The sequence below is a fragment of the Ostrea edulis genome, chromosome 4 (assembly GCF_947568905.1).
Source record: "Ostrea edulis chromosome 4, xbOstEdul1.1, whole genome shotgun sequence".
NCBI classification, from domain to species: domain Eukaryota; kingdom Metazoa; phylum Mollusca; class Bivalvia; order Ostreida; family Ostreidae; genus Ostrea; species Ostrea edulis.
In genome coordinates, this window is record NC_079167.1 from 7,877,255 (window position 1) to 7,900,338 (window position 23,084).

General features: G+C 33.7%; 1 protein-coding gene across 1 annotated transcript in view; it reads right to left on the bottom strand.

The window, feature by feature from the left end:
• Nucleotides 1-22,790, bottom strand: part of LOC130053972 (uncharacterized) — a 108,155-nt gene extending 85,365 nt beyond the window's left edge. Inside the window, exons 1-18 of the mRNA XM_056161816.1 lie at nucleotides 22,453-22,790; nucleotides 18,040-18,070; nucleotides 16,255-16,348; nucleotides 15,004-15,098; nucleotides 13,579-13,800; nucleotides 12,791-13,023; nucleotides 12,447-12,657; nucleotides 10,463-10,626; nucleotides 9,794-10,034; nucleotides 9,358-9,539; nucleotides 7,556-7,733; nucleotides 7,181-7,396; nucleotides 5,484-5,657; nucleotides 4,991-5,164; nucleotides 4,554-4,724; nucleotides 2,776-2,898; nucleotides 2,160-2,354; nucleotides 881-1,075 (exon numbers count right to left, since the gene is read on the bottom strand). Of these exons, the coding sequence (XP_056017791.1) occupies nucleotides 881-1,075; nucleotides 2,160-2,354; nucleotides 2,776-2,898; nucleotides 4,554-4,724; nucleotides 4,991-5,164; nucleotides 5,484-5,657; nucleotides 7,181-7,396; nucleotides 7,556-7,733; nucleotides 9,358-9,539; nucleotides 9,794-10,034; nucleotides 10,463-10,626; nucleotides 12,447-12,657; nucleotides 12,791-13,023; nucleotides 13,579-13,800; nucleotides 15,004-15,098; nucleotides 16,255-16,348; nucleotides 18,040-18,070; nucleotides 22,453-22,533 (2,980 nt within the window). The 5' untranslated portion in view covers nucleotides 22,534-22,790. The remainder of the gene's footprint in view (nucleotides 1-880; nucleotides 1,076-2,159; nucleotides 2,355-2,775; nucleotides 2,899-4,553; nucleotides 4,725-4,990; nucleotides 5,165-5,483; nucleotides 5,658-7,180; nucleotides 7,397-7,555; nucleotides 7,734-9,357; nucleotides 9,540-9,793; nucleotides 10,035-10,462; nucleotides 10,627-12,446; nucleotides 12,658-12,790; nucleotides 13,024-13,578; nucleotides 13,801-15,003; nucleotides 15,099-16,254; nucleotides 16,349-18,039; nucleotides 18,071-22,452) is intronic.
• Between the last annotated feature and the right edge of the window lie 294 nt (nucleotides 22,791-23,084).

Here is a 23,084-nt window from a genome sequence, read left to right on the forward strand (position 1 = left end):
TGTGATTATCTCCCCTTTGAAGGGGGCATGGCCTTTCATTTGAAGAATCTTGAAAGCCCTTTACCCAAGGATGCTTTTGGTCAAGTTTGGTTGTAATTGGCCCAGTGGTTCTGGAGAAGAAGTCGAAAATGTAAAAAGTTTACAGATGGACAGAAAAGCTCAGGTGAGCTAAAAACACCAAGATTTCTAAAATGTATGTTAAAAGCATTCAACATTTTAATATACTACGTTAATGATAAAGTAATTTAGGGAACATGCACAATGAAAAGTGAAATGTAAATGCTTTTATCACCACAGCCGTAAATTTTGGCGTCATTTCAATAGTCAAGTCATGTAATATGTAAATCTAAACAGGATTCATGCCTTGTTTTGGAAATGAAATTGAAAAGTTTAGATGTTTCAAATACATTTTTGCATCAGTTTTTGAAATTCAGGTTGTTGCTGTGTTTTACACATATCAAATACTATCATATTATTAATAAAATGTCAATGTATTTTTTTTAAAAAACCAAAATCATGTCATGCTTCTTTAAAATGACTATAATCATAGCCCTGTTGTTCTTGAGAAGATTTTTCCTAAATATCCACATGTAAATCTTTGATCCTCTATTGTGGCCCCACTGTACCCATGGAGCCATGATCTGAACAAACTTCAATCTACTTTATGTTGGGAAGTTTTCATGTAAATTTCAACTTTCCTGAGAAAAGTTGAAAATTAAAAGTTTACAGACTACTAGACATTTACTGGACAAACGGTGATCAAAAAAGTTCAGGTGAGCTAAAAAGTACTTATTGGTGAATAGGTAAAAATATCCAAGAACTTATCTCAAGTAAAAAATACCATTACATATACCCAGAGTGACTAAAAAATGTTCCTCACCTGTGCACTGCAATAGATTAGTCGCCTGTAAGGGAGTCCAATCTCCATTTTCTCCACAAGTAAATGTCTCCTGTCCACCAGATTGGACATAACCAAGATCACACATGTAGGAGATCTTATCCATGTATCGGTGTATGGCTCGCTTTGTCATCAGCATTGCATTGCTTACAGAAGCAGGCTCAGAACAATTTACACCTTTGCAAGAAAACTTTGAATTTTACACAGAAATTGAAAAACGACTCAATCCTGTTAAAACAATTTACTGTCTAACAGATTTTACCTAAGCATTATATCAATATTTATTAATATCAATTCCTCTCATCTGATTCCTACTAGCTCTAAACAAGAGGCCCACAGGCCTTATCGGTCACCTGAGTACTAGTGAAAAAGTATCACTACTCCCATGGGAAATGAAATCTAGAAAAAAAAATTCCTGTTCTGAATATCTAAGCTAAATTTTAATGTTCAGCAACAGTATAAAACAAGATGTGTTCTTAAAACTTCAATGCCCTCAAAAAAGTATACACTGATGAAAGGCTTTAAATAATATAATATGTGTATTAACATTAAAAAATATGGCTAATTTGGACCCATCCTAGAGTCAAAACCCTGGGTTGTAAAATTACCATTTTTTGTACTTCCTTTTTTTCGCTATTCCTAAGTATGCAGTTAGATTTTATACAGTATCAGCAAACTTACAGATAAATACTGTATACTAAGTTTGGCCCTACCCTAAGGTCAGAACCCTAACCCGGGGATCATCAAATTTACAATTTCAGTAAAGGACTACCTGTTCTAAATATCTATCTAGTTTCAATTTATTATCAATAGCACTAAAGAATATGTTATTCAAGTGTTTTACACATAAACACTACATACCAAGTTTGGCCCCACCCTGGGGTCAGAACCCCTACCCCGTGGATCATGAAATTTACAATTTTGATAGAGGCCTTCCTGCTCTACATCACTATGCATTTAGTTTTTCTTACACGTGTACAGTTCTTGAGAAGATTTTTAAAAAATTGGTCAATTTTTGTGCAGTTTTTGCCCCGCCCCTAGGGCCCCAGGGGTGCTGGAGTCCTGAAATTTACAATTTATGTCCCCCTTGTCCCAATGACGCTTCATGCCAAATATGAAAAGAATTGGACTGGTAGTTATTAAGAAGTTAAAAATATTCAATTGTTAATGCACGTCGCACGACAACGGACGACAACCAATTGCAATAGGTCACCTGAGTAAACTCAGGTGACCTAAAAATTCAAGAAAGAGAAATACTTACGGACACAGCTATGTCCTATACGATACACATCTCCAGCTTTAGTGCCGGTCTCTTTTGACGGTATGGTATATCCCGATTTGCCATTCACATCAAAGAGAACATATCCAGTCATGCTGCAGGAACAAGTGTAGGACCCAATCGTGTTGCTACATCTCTGAGAGCAACCTCCATTGTCCGTATCACATTCATTAATATCTACACAGAAATCAATGTTTTCATTTTTTCATATTTTGTTCCCATGGAAATATCACCATTTCTATAAAATTGATACTGCAGATCTAGAAATTTTTGCAAGGTTGGGAAAAATTTTAGATGCAAGAAGAAACATTTGTGTGTGATTGTTTTTATACCAAGAAACATGAGCATCAGAAAATATCATGAGAATTTATTTTTCCAGATATGAATTTTCCTGAGTATGTAATCTTGTAAAAACTGTGCTAAAATAAACATATCAGCTAAGAACGAATCAGGATCTACAATATTCACCTATGTAAGAACAAATCAGGATCTACAATATTCACCTATGAAATTTGAAGTCTTCTATATCAAATTACTTTAAGCTATGTCAAAAACATCTCAATCAAACACTGATATGTGTACAACCATTGCTACTTGCCATCACATCTTTTTTTATCAGCATTCAGGGTGAAGCCAACACCACAGGTGCAATAATATGACCCCACAGTGTCTTCACACTTCTGTCCACATCCTCCATTTGATGTCTCGCACTCATTTTCATCTACAATACATGCATTTTAAATTTTTTTTTACTGGAAATATAAATTCAATAAACGGATAGACTATGTCCCAGGGTCTGTAATGGCTTGACAAACTATATTTTTTTTATTCTCAGGTCCTGTCATTTCTAAAAAAAAATCAGAACCACACTAAAAAAATTATTTGGCCATATTCCATATCTTTCTATTTTGATTTTCTTTTTAAATGTAAAAGTTTAAAATGTTTTACTGACTAAGCTGGTCAATAATAGGTGGCCTATAATGGGAGGCAGAGTGAATGCAATGTGTCACAATTAGTCTTTAATGAAAGGATACAAATTCCTGGATGGAAGTTCATAGAAAAATTTCAAGTTTTGGACTGTTACTGCAAAGAGCCATTACTCAAAATAGGTTTGTAAATCTGTACAGATACTTATCAATAGTGGGAACAAATACCTGATCACAAAATGCTCTGCTTCAACAATGTTTTGTATGATAAAAACCTGTCTGAACTAGGTTAAATTCCTATATTTTAGCAGTGATGAATTTTAATGATGCATGAAAGTTTCTATTGTGGTCAAAGTGAAAATCTTGAAAAAGTTTAAGGAAAAAGGTTTGAAAAGAATATCATGATGGAAAAATAATTTGCCTTTAATCCAAGTTTAAGACCTAAGAATCAAAATATAAATTTTGCCTGGGCTAAAGTTTTAAAATAATAGGAACTACTTTACCGAGTGTGAATAACACGTACATTTGGGCCTTAAATTTCCATCAATGATATTCTTCAATTTTCAAGTTAACTATTAAAGTGATCGATGCATGGGTCATAGCAACTTTTGCCTTCAAAAATATATAAAGGAAAATAGAATTTTTCTCTAGAAAATAGGACAAAAATAGGATTTTTAAAAATGAAAATAGGACCTTTGTGGGACAAATCTATTAACAATAGTTTTAAAAAATGTTATGGTGTTTAGCTATACCAATGGAAGGTACCTTTCAAGTCATCAAAATTGTGTGTTACATATATCATTATTAATTTTACAAAATCAAAGTAAAAGGTTGGCATAGCCTTTAATTAACAATAACTTTCACAAGAATATTGCACAATTTCATTTCCCTGCTCATAACTATACTACAGGACAGACTTATGAATACCAGAAGTCATATCTAAATATATAGTTTTTACATAATAGCCAATTCTTATAGGTATTATAGGACAAAAATCCCAGATATAGGACTTTAGAGGACATGATCAATTTTTATAGGACATCTAAGACCCATGCTACATACTACAATATATAATAATCTATATAGGCCTGACATCACACAAAATATGTCATGTACAAGAAAATGCAATATAATTGGCAATTTTTGTTTTTATAAAAGTTTTATAACTTACCATACATGTAGCATGCAGCATTGTCGCCAATTACATTCAACACAGAAAATATGTAAGCAATTCACAAATTGCGATCCACATATCAATTGATGTGAGATGACATCATTTGGTATATTTTGCAAGACAAGGGTATGAGAAATGGACAGACAGACAAACAGGCTATAACTTTAATGACATCTTTGATTAATCATGGTGCATATGATCAGTTTATACAAGGAATAAACATGCCAAATATCAACTAAAAAAGAGTCTGAGAAAAGTTAAAGGGTGTGTTCTTACTGATACAGGTTGGCAGTGTCCCAAAGCTTCTGTCATCCTGACAAGTGATGGTGGAAGTGCCATTGATCTTGTATCCAGTATCACAGATAACAGTCGCTGTCTCCTGATAGAGTGGCAATAATTGTGAAGACACACGCCCATTTGGTATGACAGGAATAGGACATTTCATTTCTGCAAGCATAAACAAAAGTTAAGTGTAACAACTGTACCACGAATCTTTCTTTTTCAAAATCAGGTTAATGTTAAATCAAACATTACACCATGTGCAAATGCCATAAAATTTCATTTACCTATCTAATAATGGTGACAATTTAGTGCAGTGTGCCTACTGTGCCTACAAGCTTTACTGTTGTAAAATTATGTAAAATTGTTCATGTAACATGCATTATTTTATGAATCCCAATCAATCATTTGTCATGATAAAACGTATGTCTTACTTATACACTGAGGTGCTGTGGCAGTCCACTGGCCAGAAGACTGACAGAATAAGATTGGTGCTCCCATCAACTGGTATCCAGCATCACATGTATAGTTAACAATGGCAGCATATCGGTTGTCATTGCTGGACAACTGACCATTACTAATAGAAGCAGGTAAAGTGCAGCTTGCAGCTGAAGATAAATAAAATCATACTGACAAAGTACCATCAACAAATCATTCTTATGTTAAAAATCTCAAATTACCATTTCGTCATTCATGAAAAAAACTGTTGTTCAAACTACTGCGATGCACTTGAGTCAAGAGGCATAAAATCCAAATGCATTTGTGAAATTTTATGCATTGCCGCCAAAGCGACAAATTTAAAATCCATATTACAGCAAGTTTATAAACTGTACCAGGACTGTAGACTAACAAATATGGTGTTAACTAAATGCTCTAAGCTGATAAACTCTGGAAATAATTATGAAAATTTACAAAAATCAAACTTACATATACATTGTGGTCTGTTTGACCATCTTCCACTAGATTGACAAGTGACGTTGGCATCACCCTGCAGAGTGAATCCTGGGAAACATGTGAAGGTCACAAAGGAACCAAATACTACACCATTGGAGTGCGAGATGTAACCATTGTCAATAGCGTTAGGCTCCCCACAATAAATGGCTAAAAAATATGAACAATCATTCTAAATCGAGTATCTGCTTTTAAGCACAATTATCAGATTTGCACAATTTCTAACTGAAAATGTGGTATACTTAACAAATTACAACTTTTTTTGGCAAGTGCAGCTTTATGTACTTTGTTTACAAAAGAATTAGTACATTTGAAAGAACATTATTTACCTGAATAATATCTTAAAGGGACTGATTCACGATTTCCCCCAAAATTTTGTTTTTTGCTTTTAATGATCAAGATCTACTGTCTAATATGTTTAAAAGATTTCACATAAAAAGTCAGGTTATACATTATCACAGAAGCTCATTTTAGGGAGTTTATTATTTATTTTGTAAACAAAGATTGTGGTATGTTATTGTTTACAAAATTTTCAAAAGAAATGGATATTGATCAAAGTTTATCATATCTTTCACATTTCAACCATTCTTTGGGTAAAATGTGTCATCTAAAAGTTAAAATTTGTGACTCTGCAGAATTAAGATGCTTTATATTACAAAATTATTGTTTCACTGGTTTGTTTGTATACATTAAAAGACTCGAGTCTTTGTTTACATAATACAGATTTAAGGCTAAAATATTCTTGCATTCAGAAAGTCAAAATTTTGGCTGTCAACATTAAATGAGTTATACTTTTAATGTTTAACATCAAAAATGAAAAACATTTTTCTCAAAAATCGTGAACCAGTCCCTTTAAAATCATATGTAATATGTAGTTTTTTTTGTGTTTTTTTTTTTTTTGCGATTGAAGGGATAACAATACAAAAGTGTATCTACAGAAACAAGACAAATTGGTCACAACACTGAGCCAAGTCACCTCCTTCATAGGGGGACCCATAAGAGAGGAACAATAAGAGTGACAATATTTAGACCTATGATAAATCCTGTTCTGATTCAGGGTCAAGGAATGAAAGTAGTTTAATCTCTAATACATGAACACTTTTCCACATTAATATGTTTAATTGTATCCTTGCAATTTTTTAAACAAAGGTTCTCTTTAAATAATATGCCTAAATACATCAATTAAACATTGAACCTACAGGGGACATGACTTGAACCAACTTAATCTACACTACCTGAAGATGCTTGCATATTAAAAATTGCTCTCTCTTTAGAGAAGAAGACAGGTATAGCCTACATCCATAGGCCTGTTCACTTCTTTAAAGAGAACAAATTGATGAATGTACTAGCCTTGTTCTTGACAAGAATTTTGCTGTTGAATTTTAATAATGCTGACAACAGACAAATTTTGATTTAAAGAAACCCAGTTCTACAGAACTGGATTGCACCATCTAATATCCCAAGCGGTATCTCCAAGAAGTACCTATCTGCAAACGAATGCACTCATAAGATAGATATATAGATAAAACGATGTTCATACAATTTAATGCTATAAATTTGGTTTTGATTTGATCAAAGTTTTAAGACCTCGAGCTAACACTGCATAATCAATACTTTAAACAGGAAGCATACTACCTTGACAGATAGAAGACCACAAACAATTGAATGCTTACGTTGACATTGTGGAACTGTTCGTGTTCTCTGCTCGATCAACCACTTTCCCCCAAACATACACTTCATTTTTACAGTGCCTGAATTTAATTCATCTGAACGAAAACTGTATCCACTTTGGCAGCTTACAATGAACTCATTGTTAAATTGTCTGAGCTGTACTGAGCTCTGCGTGGGATTCAATGTTGATGCAGATGTTAAGCGAGGGTCAGGGCAGTCTACAAAACAAGTTTAGTAAGTGTGTTATTCATTATCATGCCTTCACTGGAGGAAATATTATATGGGAAATTTTAGTCATTTCATTTTTTATTTCACCAAAAACAAAATATTTGATGCAAGCACGTCCGTACACAATATGTAATTTATAACTGACTAACCTTTTGAATACAGAAACCGAAATCCTTTCTTATTAATAATTGCAGTAGATTTGAATCTGATGAACATTTTTCCATTAGGACTGTGGAATGGCTCGGAATTGGCCAATGTGGTGGTTGTAAACCCTTGACCAGTCCCATGGGCTGCAACTCCCATGTCATCAGTTGAGTTTGTGAAAATCTTAAAAAAGAAATGAAATCAATATATGCACCAAGGGGTGCATGAGCCGAGTTGCATGGGATACATTGTAAAGTCAGGAATGATGTGGCATATTCATAATTGTGAAGAACTAATTTCAGTTTTAAACTTTTCGAGTTACTGTCCAGAAACAATATTTGTCTGAAGTTTTCAATCTATTTTCGGTCACTGTGACCTTGACCTTTGACCTTTTTTCTCCAAAATCAATAGGGGCCTTGTTTTGCTGGTATCCAACAATATATCAAGTTTCATTTGATTCAAATTAAAAACTTTTGAGTTATCCTCCGGAAACCAAAATATTTTGGAATTTAAAATCTATTTTTGGTCACTGTGACCTTGACCTTTGACCTATTTTCTCCTGGTACATAACAATATCTTTTAGTATCATTTGATTCGGATTTAAGCTTTCTGAGTTATCATCCGGAAACCAAATATTTCTGAAATTTTCATTCTATATTTGGTCACTGTGACCTTGACCTTTGACCTTTTTCCTCCAAAATCAATAGGGGTCTTCCTAACCTGGTACCCAACAATATATCAAAGTTTCATTTGATTAGATTGTAAACTTTTCGAGTTATCCGGAAACCAATTGACGTCCGCCAACCCACCCGCCCGCCCGCATCACCAAACCAATAGCCGAGTTCAATTTTGTTGCAACTCAGCTAAAAATGAATGCTATCAATATGAATATATCAAAAAGATCTACCAATGTCATCAAGAAGTGAGGAAACAATAATTATTTTTACACCAAATGAGTGTTTCATCAAAAGTATTTTTTTTTTTAATAACTCATAAGAAACAAGATGTGTTTGTGAAACACAAATGCCCCCGATAATGGCAAATTCCAAAGATGGTCAAGGTCACAAGGGCAAATATCTTGGTACCAGTAGAAAGATCTTGTCAAAAGAAATGCTCATGTACAATATGAAAGCTCTAATATTTACCATTTAGAAGACCAATGTAAAAAATTATTAAAAGTAAGTTAAATGTCAAGGTCAAAAGGTTTAATACCAACGGAAAGGTCTTGTCACAAGGAACACTCATGTGAAATATCAAAACTCTATCACTTATTGTTCAAAAGTTATTAGCAAGATTAAAGTTTTCAAAAAGTAGGCCAAACTCCAAGGTCAAGGTCACAGGGTCAAAAATGTTGATACCCATGGAAAGGTCTTGTCACATGGAACACTCATGTTAAATATCAAAGCTCTATCACTTACTGTTCAAAAGTTATTAGCAAGGTTAAAGTTTTCAAAAAGTAGGTCAAACTCCAAGGTCAAGGTCACGGGGTCAAAAATGTTGGTACCCACGGAAAGGTCTTGTCACAAGGAATACTCATGTGAAATATCAAAGCTCTATCACTTACTGTTCAAAAGTTATTAGCAAGGTTAAATTTTCAGACAGAATGACAGAATTACAGAATGACAGACAGGACAAAAACAATATGCCCCCTGATCTTCGATCTCGGGGGCATAAAAAGTTAAGATCTGGTGATTATTCTTTTTTAATAGCAATATGAAACCTATTGTTATAAAATAGACCATCCTGCTAAAAAAAACTGCTATACATGCAGTACTTGACATATTCTTGCATAAGCAAAACCTTTTACCTCCAGAAAGTCTACATTGTCTTCAATCTCAAAGGATTTGCTTCTATCCAACATTAGTTTGAAGCCACTACCACTAGGTATATCTATGATCCAAGTACATGTCTGAAAATTGGCATACATAACATCTGGAAACCCTGGGCTCGTGATTTCCCCGGAATCAGCTGTGTACCTTGCACTACAACCTGAAACAATTAATCACACCAAAAATTGAATTCAGCGATCAAGTCTGGCGTTTGGATGACGACATTAAAAACATTCTACCGGTATTCTGTCTTTCAACTAAGGAACTTATCTTTCCTTAATGCCTTTTCTTTCAGTTCTTAATTTCCTAACTTTGATAGAAAGTAAAATTACAAAATTAAGAAATGAATTACAATTATGTACAGAAATCATCCCTTTTCTAATCTGTTACAAAAGGAAGGTTAGCTAAACGTACCTTGTTTGTAATGAAATGAGAAGCCAGTGCCTGATGTGGATCGACTTGTCCTCATAATGACGTACATTACACCACTGGTGGAAAAGACAAACCTTTTCCCCATTACTGGCTGTGACTGGGTCAGTGGGAGGTCAACATTGTCATTGTTGCTGGCTGTGTACTTTTCCAGTAGTGGGGCACTGCCAGAGTCCCCATCTCGAATCTCTACCACATCATCTCCCATCAAATCTACCCTCATTCTCTGAAATCATAAACTCATAACCCTTACATCAAAATACCCAAGTCCTTTTTTTTCTGCTATTAACACTTCACAAATTTGCCAGTGGCCTTACAAAGTTTTGATTTTCCTGTCCCCAAATTCATCATTTTTCAAATAGAAAGTTACATGGTGGTTTTTAAACTTGATGCAAGTTGAATGTTAGCATGAGAGAAAGGACCTCTTCCATAACATATCAATTCTAACTAAACAAATCTTGTCGATCATCATTTATATTATACTGAGCGAGCGATATCAGGAAAACTAAACAACTCTTGTCATTTATATTATACTGAGCGAGCGATATCAGGAAAACTAAACAAGTCTTGTCATTTATATTATACTGAGCGAGCGATATCAGGAAAGAATCAACAAGATTCTGTAAGTATGATGTTATTCCATATAATGAGTACCTCAAGAGTTACTATCTTCCTGCGTTCCTCTGCTCTAATAATCCATATATAGTCCTGATTCCCAAGGTATGCATTACTTCCATGTGAACTAAAGAGAGGGGGTTCCAAAGCAGACTCTGTATTTCTTGCAGTCAAGTAAACCTGTTCTGGGTAATTGTCTCGTGCTGAAAATAAAATTACCAATGAAATTCCATTAAAAAAAAAAGAGAGAGGGAAAAAATATTACATTGGTAACCTTGACAATATGTATTTAATGTGCACTTTAGAATATGAAACAGAGAAATTTTTAGGTAACTAGAGGCCCGTGGGACATACTGATCACATACATAGTTGTATTTTCACATTTAAAAAGAGTCCACGAGTCTGCCTCAGGGGTGTTGATTTGAATAAATAATAAAATGGTACACTTGTGGTTTTTGACATGTATTTTTATTATACTCTTATATATAACTTTAAGCCCTATTTTAAGCCCTATTGAGATCCATGCTGGCCACTGGGGTCTTGGATTAAGCACAACTGAATATTAACAATAAATGCAAGTGTCTTCAATTTAATTCAATAAATTGCATCCATTTGGCTTTTCAACAGAATGCTTTTTTAAAAATTCATTAAAATCTCATAGCAAAATTTAAACCCATATCGGGGCCCCAACCTGACTAAGGGGATCATAAATTTGACATACTAGAATCTACATCATGTGAGGATGCTTGCATACTACTCTGACAAATTGTAATAAATAAACTTGTTCAGGAATTTCCCTATCTATTCCTACCTCATACCAATGTAAAAATTTGAATGCCACTTTGGCCTCACCATGGCCCTAGTGGTCAAGGTTTGAAAAAACTTAAATCATATGAAGATGGCAGAATTGGTATTAAAATGTTTTATCACTATTAAGAAAAGAACATGCATTTAATTTCACTTTGATGAAATGCAATTATGTATCCACATAAATTGATAAAACGTCTTAATAAAACAACAAACACAATCCTTTTTCTATCTCTCATTTCTTAAACATCAAATTATGATCTCAAGAAACAAATTAAGCTACTAAATGCAAAACCTAGATTGCATTTTGACCCCCAAATTTATTTCAAAGAGTCACAATGACCCTTGGTTTTCAAAGTTAGAGTAAACACTGTATCTTCAGATTTGCACATCTACTGTTGGTCACGGTTTCATCAAAACTTAATCTACACCGCACGAGAATGCTGGAATGTTACTCACACAGACCATGTAGCCCAATTATTCATAATTCTAAAGGGGTGGAAACCTTGAACTTCACAATTCATTTTTAAAAATATTAAAGAGATTTCTAAAAATGTTCAATAGTTTCAATCAGACACAAAAATGCCAGAAATATCTTGATCAGAAAAGTTCACTTGAGTTTTCAGCTCTGGTGAGCTAATAAAAGTAGACAGTGCAAAAACTTCAACAGTCATTCATCTATTCGGCAATATCATGTGTCTATTTGCAAGTTTGGTCCAAGTAGGACTTTGCAGTAACAAAGAAATGTGACTTCAGAAGGAATTCGATTGAAGAACTTTCATGGAAGCCATGAGAGGAGCATAAGCTACCCTAAAAATGAGCTAAAACTGAAATCATATTGACCGATACCATAACAAGAATTCATTTATAAACATACAAGATGCAATTAAGATTGCCAAAATAAGTGGTCATATTTTACTCCATTATAGCAGGTTAATCTTGTTACTAATAAAACAGTTTTTACATTAACATTTTTCTTGATCTATGAAGTAGTTGAAAAGTTATGGTCATGACATATGACTTTGGTCATTATCTGACAAATTTAAGTATTTAATTGACCAAAGTATCTATGAAGCCACTATTTTGTATAGCTTAAACACTAGGACTTGGGCACATTATAGGAAGACATACAAACAAACAAATCAAAAACAATGATGATAAATAAACATAAAATTAGCCCTATCATCATTTTCAATTTAATTCAAATATTCCTTACAGCTGTTGAAGTTTGCAGCGAAGCCCATTTTCTCTGTCTGGGAATCGGTGGTGAAGCGAACTATCATGTAGTTGTTGTAGCTTCTGTATCTAACTGATGAAAGGCTGGGCTGTCCTGACAGTCTAGCAATAGAAGTGGCTGTTGACTCTGTTCTGCCACCGATAAGGATTTCCACGATGTCTGTGCCTTTTTCAGTATTGAATGATGTAAACTTTGGGGAAAAAAAAAGATTTTGGTGAAAACAATTCGCTTCTTCAATAAGTTTTCTATGAACTTAATGCTTAAACTATAAATAAACATAAATTATCCATATATATGTACATAAGATAAAAAAATTCTTTCACCTCTAAATAGATATTAGAACCTTCTGGTCCAATGAATGTCCAAGTGCACACTTTGGAAGGGATGTAGTTTTGGGGATGGTTTGGTGACTGAATTCGTCCTGTGGAGACAGCATTATACACATAACTGCATCTCCCAGGACAGTCCACTTCATCAGAGAGATCACCACAATCATCCACTCCATCACAGCGCCAGTCGTTGTTAATACATTGGCCATTATCACAGTGGAAGCTCTCTATAATAAAACAATTCGCATACATTTCAACCACCATGGGCTAATCAATGAGTAAAATAATTACAATACTTCAAATAAATCTCTCTCTAAATCTCTCTCTCTCTCTCTCTCTCTCACTCACTCAAACTAACAGTGTACCAAACTACCCAACTGCTCCTTCACACTTCATCAAGAACACATTCCTACAGATGTTGAGATGGGGATAACAATACCAATGCCATGTCATGCAGATCTAATTATGCAGATGATAAGTTATAACCACATTAAATTACCCCTCCCCCCATTTCAAATTCGCAAAAGATTTAACTTTGATGCACATCGCATCACTGGATGACTACACAAATACTTCACTATAATGGGTTGAAAATGCAGCAAACTATAATTCTAAATTCAACAAAGCTGCATTACAATTTCTTTTGAATTCAAAATGAGTGGCTTTGTGGGTAATGATAGATTGCTTGCAAATATTACTGGATCGCATACTGCAAACGTAATTCACTGTATCTTACAGAGCCTCGCGTTACCTGATAAAAATCTATCAAAGAATAAACTTACGCTGTAAACAAGAAGTTCTTTGGCACACAAAAGGCATTTTCATCTGGCAGTTTCCAACTGTCCATTGATACATTCCATTCTTTTTCTCCATGTATACACACTGCCCACTATTGGTATCAGGATTCCTGGCAGACCATCTCCCCTGGTAAATTGATGCAGCAGTATTCATGTTCCATGTCATGTTAATTCCATTTGGAGAACTGACACCCTTTTCACTCATTCCTTTATGAAATAAATAATAAGTAAAACACCATATGTTTTATACCATTATCATTTACTAGTCGCTAATGCAAATTCATTCAAAAACATGACTAAAATCTAAATTCTCATCAATCCATGCATTTCCAGACTTGATAAAATTTAGTCTGTAAAGTTATACTCCTTAATTGGAGAGGACTGCTATCCCACGTCTTCCTACTTGTATTTGTACTAGATTGATATCAAAATTTAATGCAATTTATTGTTGACAAAGTCCCTTAGGCATCAATATATAGTTACACACTTTGGTGGTGAAAATGTTACCTGTGTCCTGTTTTACAAATTAAACATGTGTTCATTTGTGTGGAAGATATGATTTTATGTACTGATATATTTTTTTATTACTTTATACCTGTCATAAATTTACACATGAAAAAAAATGCAGCATTAAATAAATTGCATAGCATATTTTTGATTTGAAGTCAAAAGGCCTATATAGTAAAATGGCCCCTTGATGTCTCCCTTTACAATGTCACTCAATCTGTCGGAGAAAGAAAGGCTTAATCAAAATATTATATATTAACTTTGAACTACACAGCTAAACAAGCATCTCAATCTGTCAGAGAGAGAGAGAGAGAGAGAGGGGGGGGGGAGAGAGAGAGAAAAGCTTAATCAAAATATCATATATTAACTAATTACACAGCTAAACAAGCTTAGAATTCTTTATCTCAATCTGTCAGAGAGAGGTTTAATCAAAATATCATACACAGCTAGTTTAACAAGCTTAGAATTGTATATATAATATTCTGTACATCAGGAAGCATAAATTAATTCATCAACCTTAATTATCACCAGAAATCTTAATCTGCTGAATGTTTTATCTATATCACAAAATTCAGAGTTTATGAATAAATCCATTGCTTTTTTGTACTAAATGCATTTAGAGTATACAAATTTTATTTGATAAGTAATCATGGATTAAGTAACAGATGTACATATAAAATGGCAGCAAACACGGGGAGTGAACAATCAACACCCTGAGGTAGTTGTTCTTTATTCACCACAACAGTTTCTCTTGTACAGTCACATCAACCATTAATTAGTAGTAACGTCTAGAACAGGTAGGCTTGGCATTTCACAAAACATTTGGGTGTATAGCCTTGCCTCAGGTGTGGATATTAAGTGTGCGGTGTTTTGAATGGGTTACCCGAGACTATTTTCACTGACCTGTCCAAATCTTGTTGGCATTCCGATCTGACGCAAAGTTTCCAACATTCTGGTTGGTGAAATAGTCATCAATGGTCACCAACTCAGCTCCATTGCTGCATAGAGGAAAAGAATAAAACAAATTTTGACTTGTATTTAAATGTATGTGCATTTAAGAAATTACACACAAGTACCATCTGCTACTGTACAAGTGTTTTATTTAGTATGTACCTCACAGAGCCAGAAATTAAATACACTATATGGTAAAACTACCTTGATGTGCATTTCTTTTCAATAAAGTTATCATATAAAGGTACAAGATTTTTAAAGGTATCATAATGTAATATAGTAAACTTCAAATGGAATCTAATGACTGCATGTTTTTGGAAGTCATACATAGCTATATATATATACACCTTCCATTCCCAGTGATGTAACATGTATGAGATGTATGAAAGTCATAAAGTAGAATTCCTTGACAGTATTGTAACCCAATCAGTTAATAAAAAGTGAGGATAACCAACAGTCATCAATCTCATAAATCCTATCTAAAAATTACACAAACATGGACCCCTGGATACACCAATGTCTAGGTGGAGTAAGGTTTCTCAATCTGCTGCAGCCTTGTTGCCGACATGGCTGCACTACCAGATAGAGTTGCATGTTGTCTTGGGGTACAATTACCTTGGCATTTTTTTTTTTATGGCTAGTAAATCAGATCTATAATGTTTCAGTAATAGCCATGCAAACATGAAAACAAGAAAAATACTGCACTTACAAAAGTAATTGTTAAAATTTGAAATTTTATGAAGCGCAATTCATAAATAAGCAAAAGTTGTCAAAACCTACTTTATATATAGCATAAAAAGAGCTGCAATTACTTTCACTCCACATAATTTAATTCAATAAAATGAATTTATGTAATTTGATGAATAACTATGAAGATTTGAAATTTATATGATGTGAAGCAATATTGCTGTACCAAATGAAACAGAGGATCCAAATGCATTTTTACATAAATCTTAAAGGTAATGTAAATCAATACAAAATGATAACGTTTTCTTCTTATTTAAGTAACAGGACTCCAAGTCATTCTGTGTAATTCTGTGATAATGACTTCCTATACAGTTAGATCAAATTGACACTCTGTCGATGTGAATTCCAATGAAAACGTCTTTTATGTAAACCATTTATACTGCATCAATTTCTTTTGTTTATTGAAACAGATATTCTTCTGATAATTGCATTTCTAATTATAGATAACTGACTTACCCAATGCACACACGATAGGCGTTTTCCCACGTTGAACTGGTTAAAGTATCTGTACCAAATATTCTGTAGCACTTGGTGTCAGACAAAACCCATCCTAAGAATAAGGCATATATCAATTCAAATATCTATACATCAATTTGTTTCTAAACATTATTTTTCATCAATTATGGTATTTAACATGTACCCTGGGGAAACTATGAAAGTTTTAACTGAGAGCAACTTCCACGGAATTTATTCTTATGATCACTAAATCCTGGCTAAATACACCTGGGAGGGAGGGGTAGAACCACAGTGTGCATTGGCAAACAAACAAAAATGTCATACAAAATGAAAATAATTCATCATTTACAAAGGGAAGCATTTTTTAAAGTGATAGCCATGGTGACATTTTTCTACTGCAATAGGATATGACTCTTTGTTTTGAGCATCAATGCTGCAATTCATGGAGAGAATGAATCTTCTGTAAAAAGGCAGTCATCTCATTCACTACATATTTTTTCTCTACTGGGTACCTTCCAGTCTAAAAGTTTTTAGATACCATTATGAAGTATATACCACTGAAACCTTGTTCACAGAGGCTATTGCTGTAGACTTGATTTGTTTCCAAATTTTTCCGGAATATATATACAAAAAATATTTTTGAGATACAATTTTTGTTTCAGTACAAAATCAATACATCAGGGACAAGTTTCACAACAGAGGCCTCCCTGCTCGTTATTATTACCATCACTCAGTTTCTTTGTATGGTGTCAAGGACTTAAGAATTTCAAAAGAAACATTACATTTTCACTACATGAGCCATAGATCCCCACCTTAGGCTTAGCACCAAAATCCCAGAGCCTGAGACCATGAATTTCACATTCTTAGTCGAGGCTTCCCTCCTCATTATTACTTTGTTACTCAATTTGGTTGTTTATATTGAAGAGTTCAAGAAGAAGAAAAAATTTTCCAATTAATAACATATTCTCAAAATACAAGACATAAAGCCCTCTCCTATCACCAGAAACCCTGATTCACGGGCCATGCATTTCACTATTTTGGTAGAGGCCGCCTTGCTCATCATGATTTTCTGCTTGATGTCCTGGGGTGAAAAAGATTTTAGAGACTACTGTAGGATATTAAATTTCATGGAGGCTGCTCAATTTCATGGAATTTGTGGGTAACCCCTATTCTATGAAATCACAACAAAATACACATAACCCGTACAAAAAATTCTAGCCTTTGTTCATGTGCAGTTCATGAGTTGCACATGAGAATCTGGTTAGAAACGTATGCAAATTAGGTAGTTTTCAGATCTGCTCATGTCCAGATTGTGAGACTAAGTTAGAGACGAACTTGCTAACCTAATTCCACATGTGCAGAGCTTTGCTCATGCACTTGAATTCTCATGAGCAAGAGGTGAACTTTCTACATACGGATAACTGTTGTGAGCAAAAGACTAATTCATTAAATTATACAAATCATATCCACGAAGTTACATCCCTACATATTAAAACTGCAAATCTCAAGTTAACAATCCATGATAATTATTGAGCCCCATGAATTTTAAGGTTTCCAAAGAATTAATTTTTTATTTTTATTATCCTGTCCCTCAACCCCCAAGCTGCAGGGGTATACAAAATTGGCCCCATGATATTTGAGAAGAAGTTGAAAATGTTCAAATGCTAACACATGGACTATACAGACAAAAACATACCACAATATGTCTAAAGAATTTCATAAACAACTCATTACGAAATTTCTTTAATACTTCCACATCATACATTTGAGAAATATGGAACTTACCATTGGGACAGGTGTGCGTTATTTTTGTACCCTATCAAAAGAACAAAATCAATATGAGTAAATGCACTATTGTGTATACAATTCCAAACAGATTTTTAAAAATGTTTAAAAATTTTAAACATGCAACAAAATACAAAACACAAAACTAGAAATTGCTGGAAGACTGGCCTACATAAGCTATGGTGTATTTGGTTTCGTAATCTGAGAAAATAATGGGATGTCTTGAAATTAGCACGTCATTCTTAGACTCCTTGTAAAATATATGACCTGTGTTGAATACTCATTGGTCCTCCTACATGATTTCAGCATTTACTGATCTGCACAAATCTGACTAGCAAACTCATCAGTATGGAGTGCCAAATTAACAAACTCAAATAATTGAAGATATCTTCAATTATTTGAAGATATCATTAATTCAATTATTGCTCTCTTTAAATGAATTAATGCGTGCATTAAATCAATTATTGCTCTCATCAAATGAATTAATGCGTGCATCAATACAGAAGTTCCGAGTTCCCCAAGAGTTATTTCCCTTTGTCGAACTCTTCCGTAAATTATGAAGTAAAATATGATGACAGTGGGTACATTTGCTGATTACTATCATTGTATTATTTCTTAAAAGATGATATCCAGAGTTTCTGAGACCATCCTATCTCAGGGAAAAGGCAACTTTAGTGAGTTTATGAGTATTGGATAACAAAATGGCTCAAACAAATATTGTTAATTGCCATCTTTCTTTGATAAAAGCGTCACTCATGTAGAAGAGGAAACGAATAATGATTCAATAGCCAATTTGATGATCTTATTCAAACAAATTATGCTTGATATGGCCAGAATATGCATACCAGTGATTGATATAAACAAAAGTTACGCTTTTATTACATTAATCGTACGTAATCGTTATGTACAATGCCAGTCTACGATATAATGTATCCATTGTGTACCCACCATACGTCATAAAATGCGAAAGAGTTCGACAAAGGGAAATAACTTTTGGGTAACTCGGAACTTGCGTATTGAATTGATGAGAGCAATAATTGATTTAATGTGCGCATTAATTCAATTATTGCTCTCTTCAATTCAATTGATGCGCACATCAATTGAATAAATGAGAGCAATAATAGATTTGATGCGCACATTAATTCAATTATTGCTCTCTTTAATTCAGTTGATGAGAGCATCAATTCCATAGAAATATTGCTCGCAGTAATTAATTTAGAGCTCGGTATAAATAATTTGATGATCTCTTTAATTCAATTGAAGATATCTTTAATTATTTACAATGCTTTTGTATAAGGAATTAATGTGTGCATCAATTCTTTTAAAGAGAGCAACAATTCAATTAAAGAGATCATTAATTCAATTGTGGATATGTTGAATTGAAAATATCTTTGATTACATAGTTGCTCTCTTTAAAAGAATTATTGTTCTCTTCAACTGAATTAAAGATATCATTAATTCAATTGAAGAGAGCAATAATTGAATTAATGCACGCATTAAATTAATTATTGCTCTCATCAAATGAATTAATGCGCGCATCAATATGCCGGTTTCGAGATACACCCGAGTTATTTCCCTTTGGAGAACTCTTGTATATAGTGAGGTGCGAAACAATTTCTTTACACGCGGGAGTGGGACTAATTTTCATCACTGCGTAAGTGAATGTACTCAGTAAGTTTCTCATACACTGTTACATCACCCGAATTCGACTGATACACAAACTAAGTAAGTTATAAGTATTTAGGGAGTAATTTTAATACATAGAATTCTTAACATATCACGTTATTTTGTTGGTCATAAGTACCATATTTGAGATATTACTTGTAAATATGACATTGTTTTTATGTTTCCACTTTTAGTAAAACATTTCTTTCGACAGTATTTTGTATTTCCCACATTTACATATTAAAAGAGAAGCCGGTTTTAATGCATTTCATCATCTTCGCTGCTGACTGTAGGTCCACTCTGTCCCACTTAGTCATTCAAAGTTCCACTAAATGCACCTCCTACACAGAAGAGTTCGTATCTCGAAACTGGCGTATTCAATTATTGCTCTCATCAATTGATTTAATGCACTCATTATATCAATTATTGCTCTCTTCAATTGAATAGTAGCGCGCATCAATACGCCGGTTTCGAGATACATCCGAGTTATTTCCCTTTGGAGAACTCTCGTATATAGTGAGGCGCGAAACAATTTGTTTACACGTGGGAGTGGGACTAATATTCGTCACTGCATAAGTGAATGTACTCAGTAAGTTTCTCATACACTGTTAGATCACCCGAATTCGACTGATACACAAACGAAGTAAGTTAAGTATTTAGGGAGTAATTAGATACATATAATTCTTATCATATCACGTTATTTCGTTGGTCATAAGTACCATATCAAAGATATTACTTGCAAATATGACATTGTTTTTATGTTTCCACTTTAGTAAAAGATTTATTTCGATAGTATTTTGTATTTTTCACATTTACATATTAAAAGAGAAGCCGCTCTTAATACATTTCATCGTCTTCCTCGTTGACTGTAGGTCCACTCTGTCCCACTTAGTCATTCAAAGTTACACTAAATGCACCTCCTACAAAGAAGAGTTCGTATCTCGAAACTGGCGTATTCAATTGTTGATATCATTAATTCATTTGAAGAGATCATTAATTCAATTAAAGCGCACATCAATTCAGATGAAGAATTAATGCTATCATCAATTCAATTAATGCGCGCAATAATTCAGAATTGAAGAATTCAAGATATCATTAATTATTTGAAGAGATCTTTAATTAAATTGTTGCGCACATCAAATGAATTGATGATATCTTCAAATAATTGAAGATATCTTCAATTTATATTTGAGTTTAACTTAATTCTCAGAATTATATTAATAGAAACCAACACTGCATTAATTACAATTATTCTACAGATTTATTCAACAAGTTATGCAAATCATGCAAGATATCTACACATTTCTTATTCAATCTCATCTTCCTGTCACAAAGAGAGTAGCAGATCAAAACCCTTGACTAAGTAAGAATCTTCATCCTATATCTTCAACAGTGTTGATATGAGATGCATTATGTAAGTACATATCATATACATAAAAGAACAAGGAATTTATCCATTTAGCTTTCTTATATATTTTCATTTCTTTTAAGATAGAAAAAAGTATTTACATATCTTTAGTTTTACTCTTCTTTATGAGGGCCTGACGTACAGTTCTGTAATTTTTTAATTAAACTTCCTGTATAACTCTAACTAACAAATGATTCTCAATAAAAATCACTCAATCAGGTGTTCTAGAAATCAACTGAAAATGAATCATGCAGTTCATATTTGGTCCAATGAAAGATAAAGTTAAATATCAGCATCAAAAACTACCTATTAATTTCAGCATTCAATTAGCATAAGGTCCATTTCAGTATAAAGAAAAAATTTCAGCATTCAATTAGCATAAGGTCCATTTCAGTATAAAGAAAAAATATCTCATCTCCCAAATCAGTTCCATTAAGTTGCAATGCGTTTGCCATTTTAGGAAATAAAAGGGACATTTGCTGACACAATAACAAAATGTACCAGGTCCTTGGTCTGTTTATAGCTATATTGTGTGTGCATTTTATTTCCTTGTTGTATCTATAACCATGCCTCTCATCCACTGACTCCAGAGGTTAAAGATAAAACATTCTCAGTAGGATTTATTTATAAAAGACCCCAAAATGTCGCCTGATAAAAATGTTTGATTTAGAAAACTTTAATAATTGGTTTAATATTCATAATTTTAGTTCTCCTGACCTTTTTTTTTATGAGCATGGGAATGGGGTTCTGTTGCCGGTGTTTATACATTGTATATTGTTGGCCATAGACATCAAAGGATGCATTTAATCAAATTAAAGTCAGAGTCTTAATCATAATCAGTTAAAAATATCTCAAATTAAATTAAATTTCCATCAGTCATCTACTTCTTCGGCATTTTGAAACCTTTCGTAACTTCAAATTTCACCGCACCCAAAATGAACAGGAACAAGACATCGCCCCAAAATAAGTGTTCCAAACCACTGCCCTCCCATTCATATTGAAATACTAAGAGTTTAAAGTCTCTGCTATTACAATAGAACAGCCAGTCATGACCTCTCCAACCCAAAATATACTTTAATAGTTATGACAGTAGATATACGCCACTTGCTAAAATAAAAGGATTTCTATTAAAATTTCTCAATTCACTCGTATTCTAAATGTCTTCTTGAGCCTCACCAAAGCGTGAAGACAAATGTATGCATTAATTATACATGAACCTTTGATTAAGTTTTAGAACACGCACTGGACACATTCCTGTTTGTATTTTGTTTTTGCAGGCAATTGCTTTAACGATTGGAAATAATGATCGTTCATGATTGATTTTTCAGGTAACAACTCACCTGGGATGCTGTCAACACAGCCATGCTTAAAATCCACACAAAACAAAAACCCTGACGGAATTCCATGGTATTCAATGTCATATTTCACAAAATTATTAACTGTCTCAAAACAGATCGTCAACTTTTCGGTCCCCACACTCACGCCAACAGCGTGAACGAAAATCCTGTTTGGACCCAAGCTGAGAAGCAGTCTTACACACTCTTCCACACAGAAGAACAGTGCCACACCCCACGTGTGTTCAACTCGGTTTGGGTTATTGAGCACTGAAGTTGACAGGAATTCACGGTTCCCTGATTCTCACGTGCGACTTGATCGGCACCCTTATTGGGCTTTGACTGTTTCGTCTTATATAGCCGTCCTTTAAATAGCCATGGGTGTATCCACCGCTATTAATTCTTCCCAAACACAACCATTCTTTGAGCGATCACGATTTTAACGCATCGTATGCAAATAAGGCTCTATATGAAAAATATTTCGAGACAAATAACAAAATTGATCATATTTTATCAATCATTGATCACAAGTTAAAAGCAAGTTTTACACTTTCTCACTCTCCTGCAGAATACAGCCCGCCTCGCGTCTGCCAGGTAAAAAACGACATTCATCACAACTACAATGTATTTTCATGTGA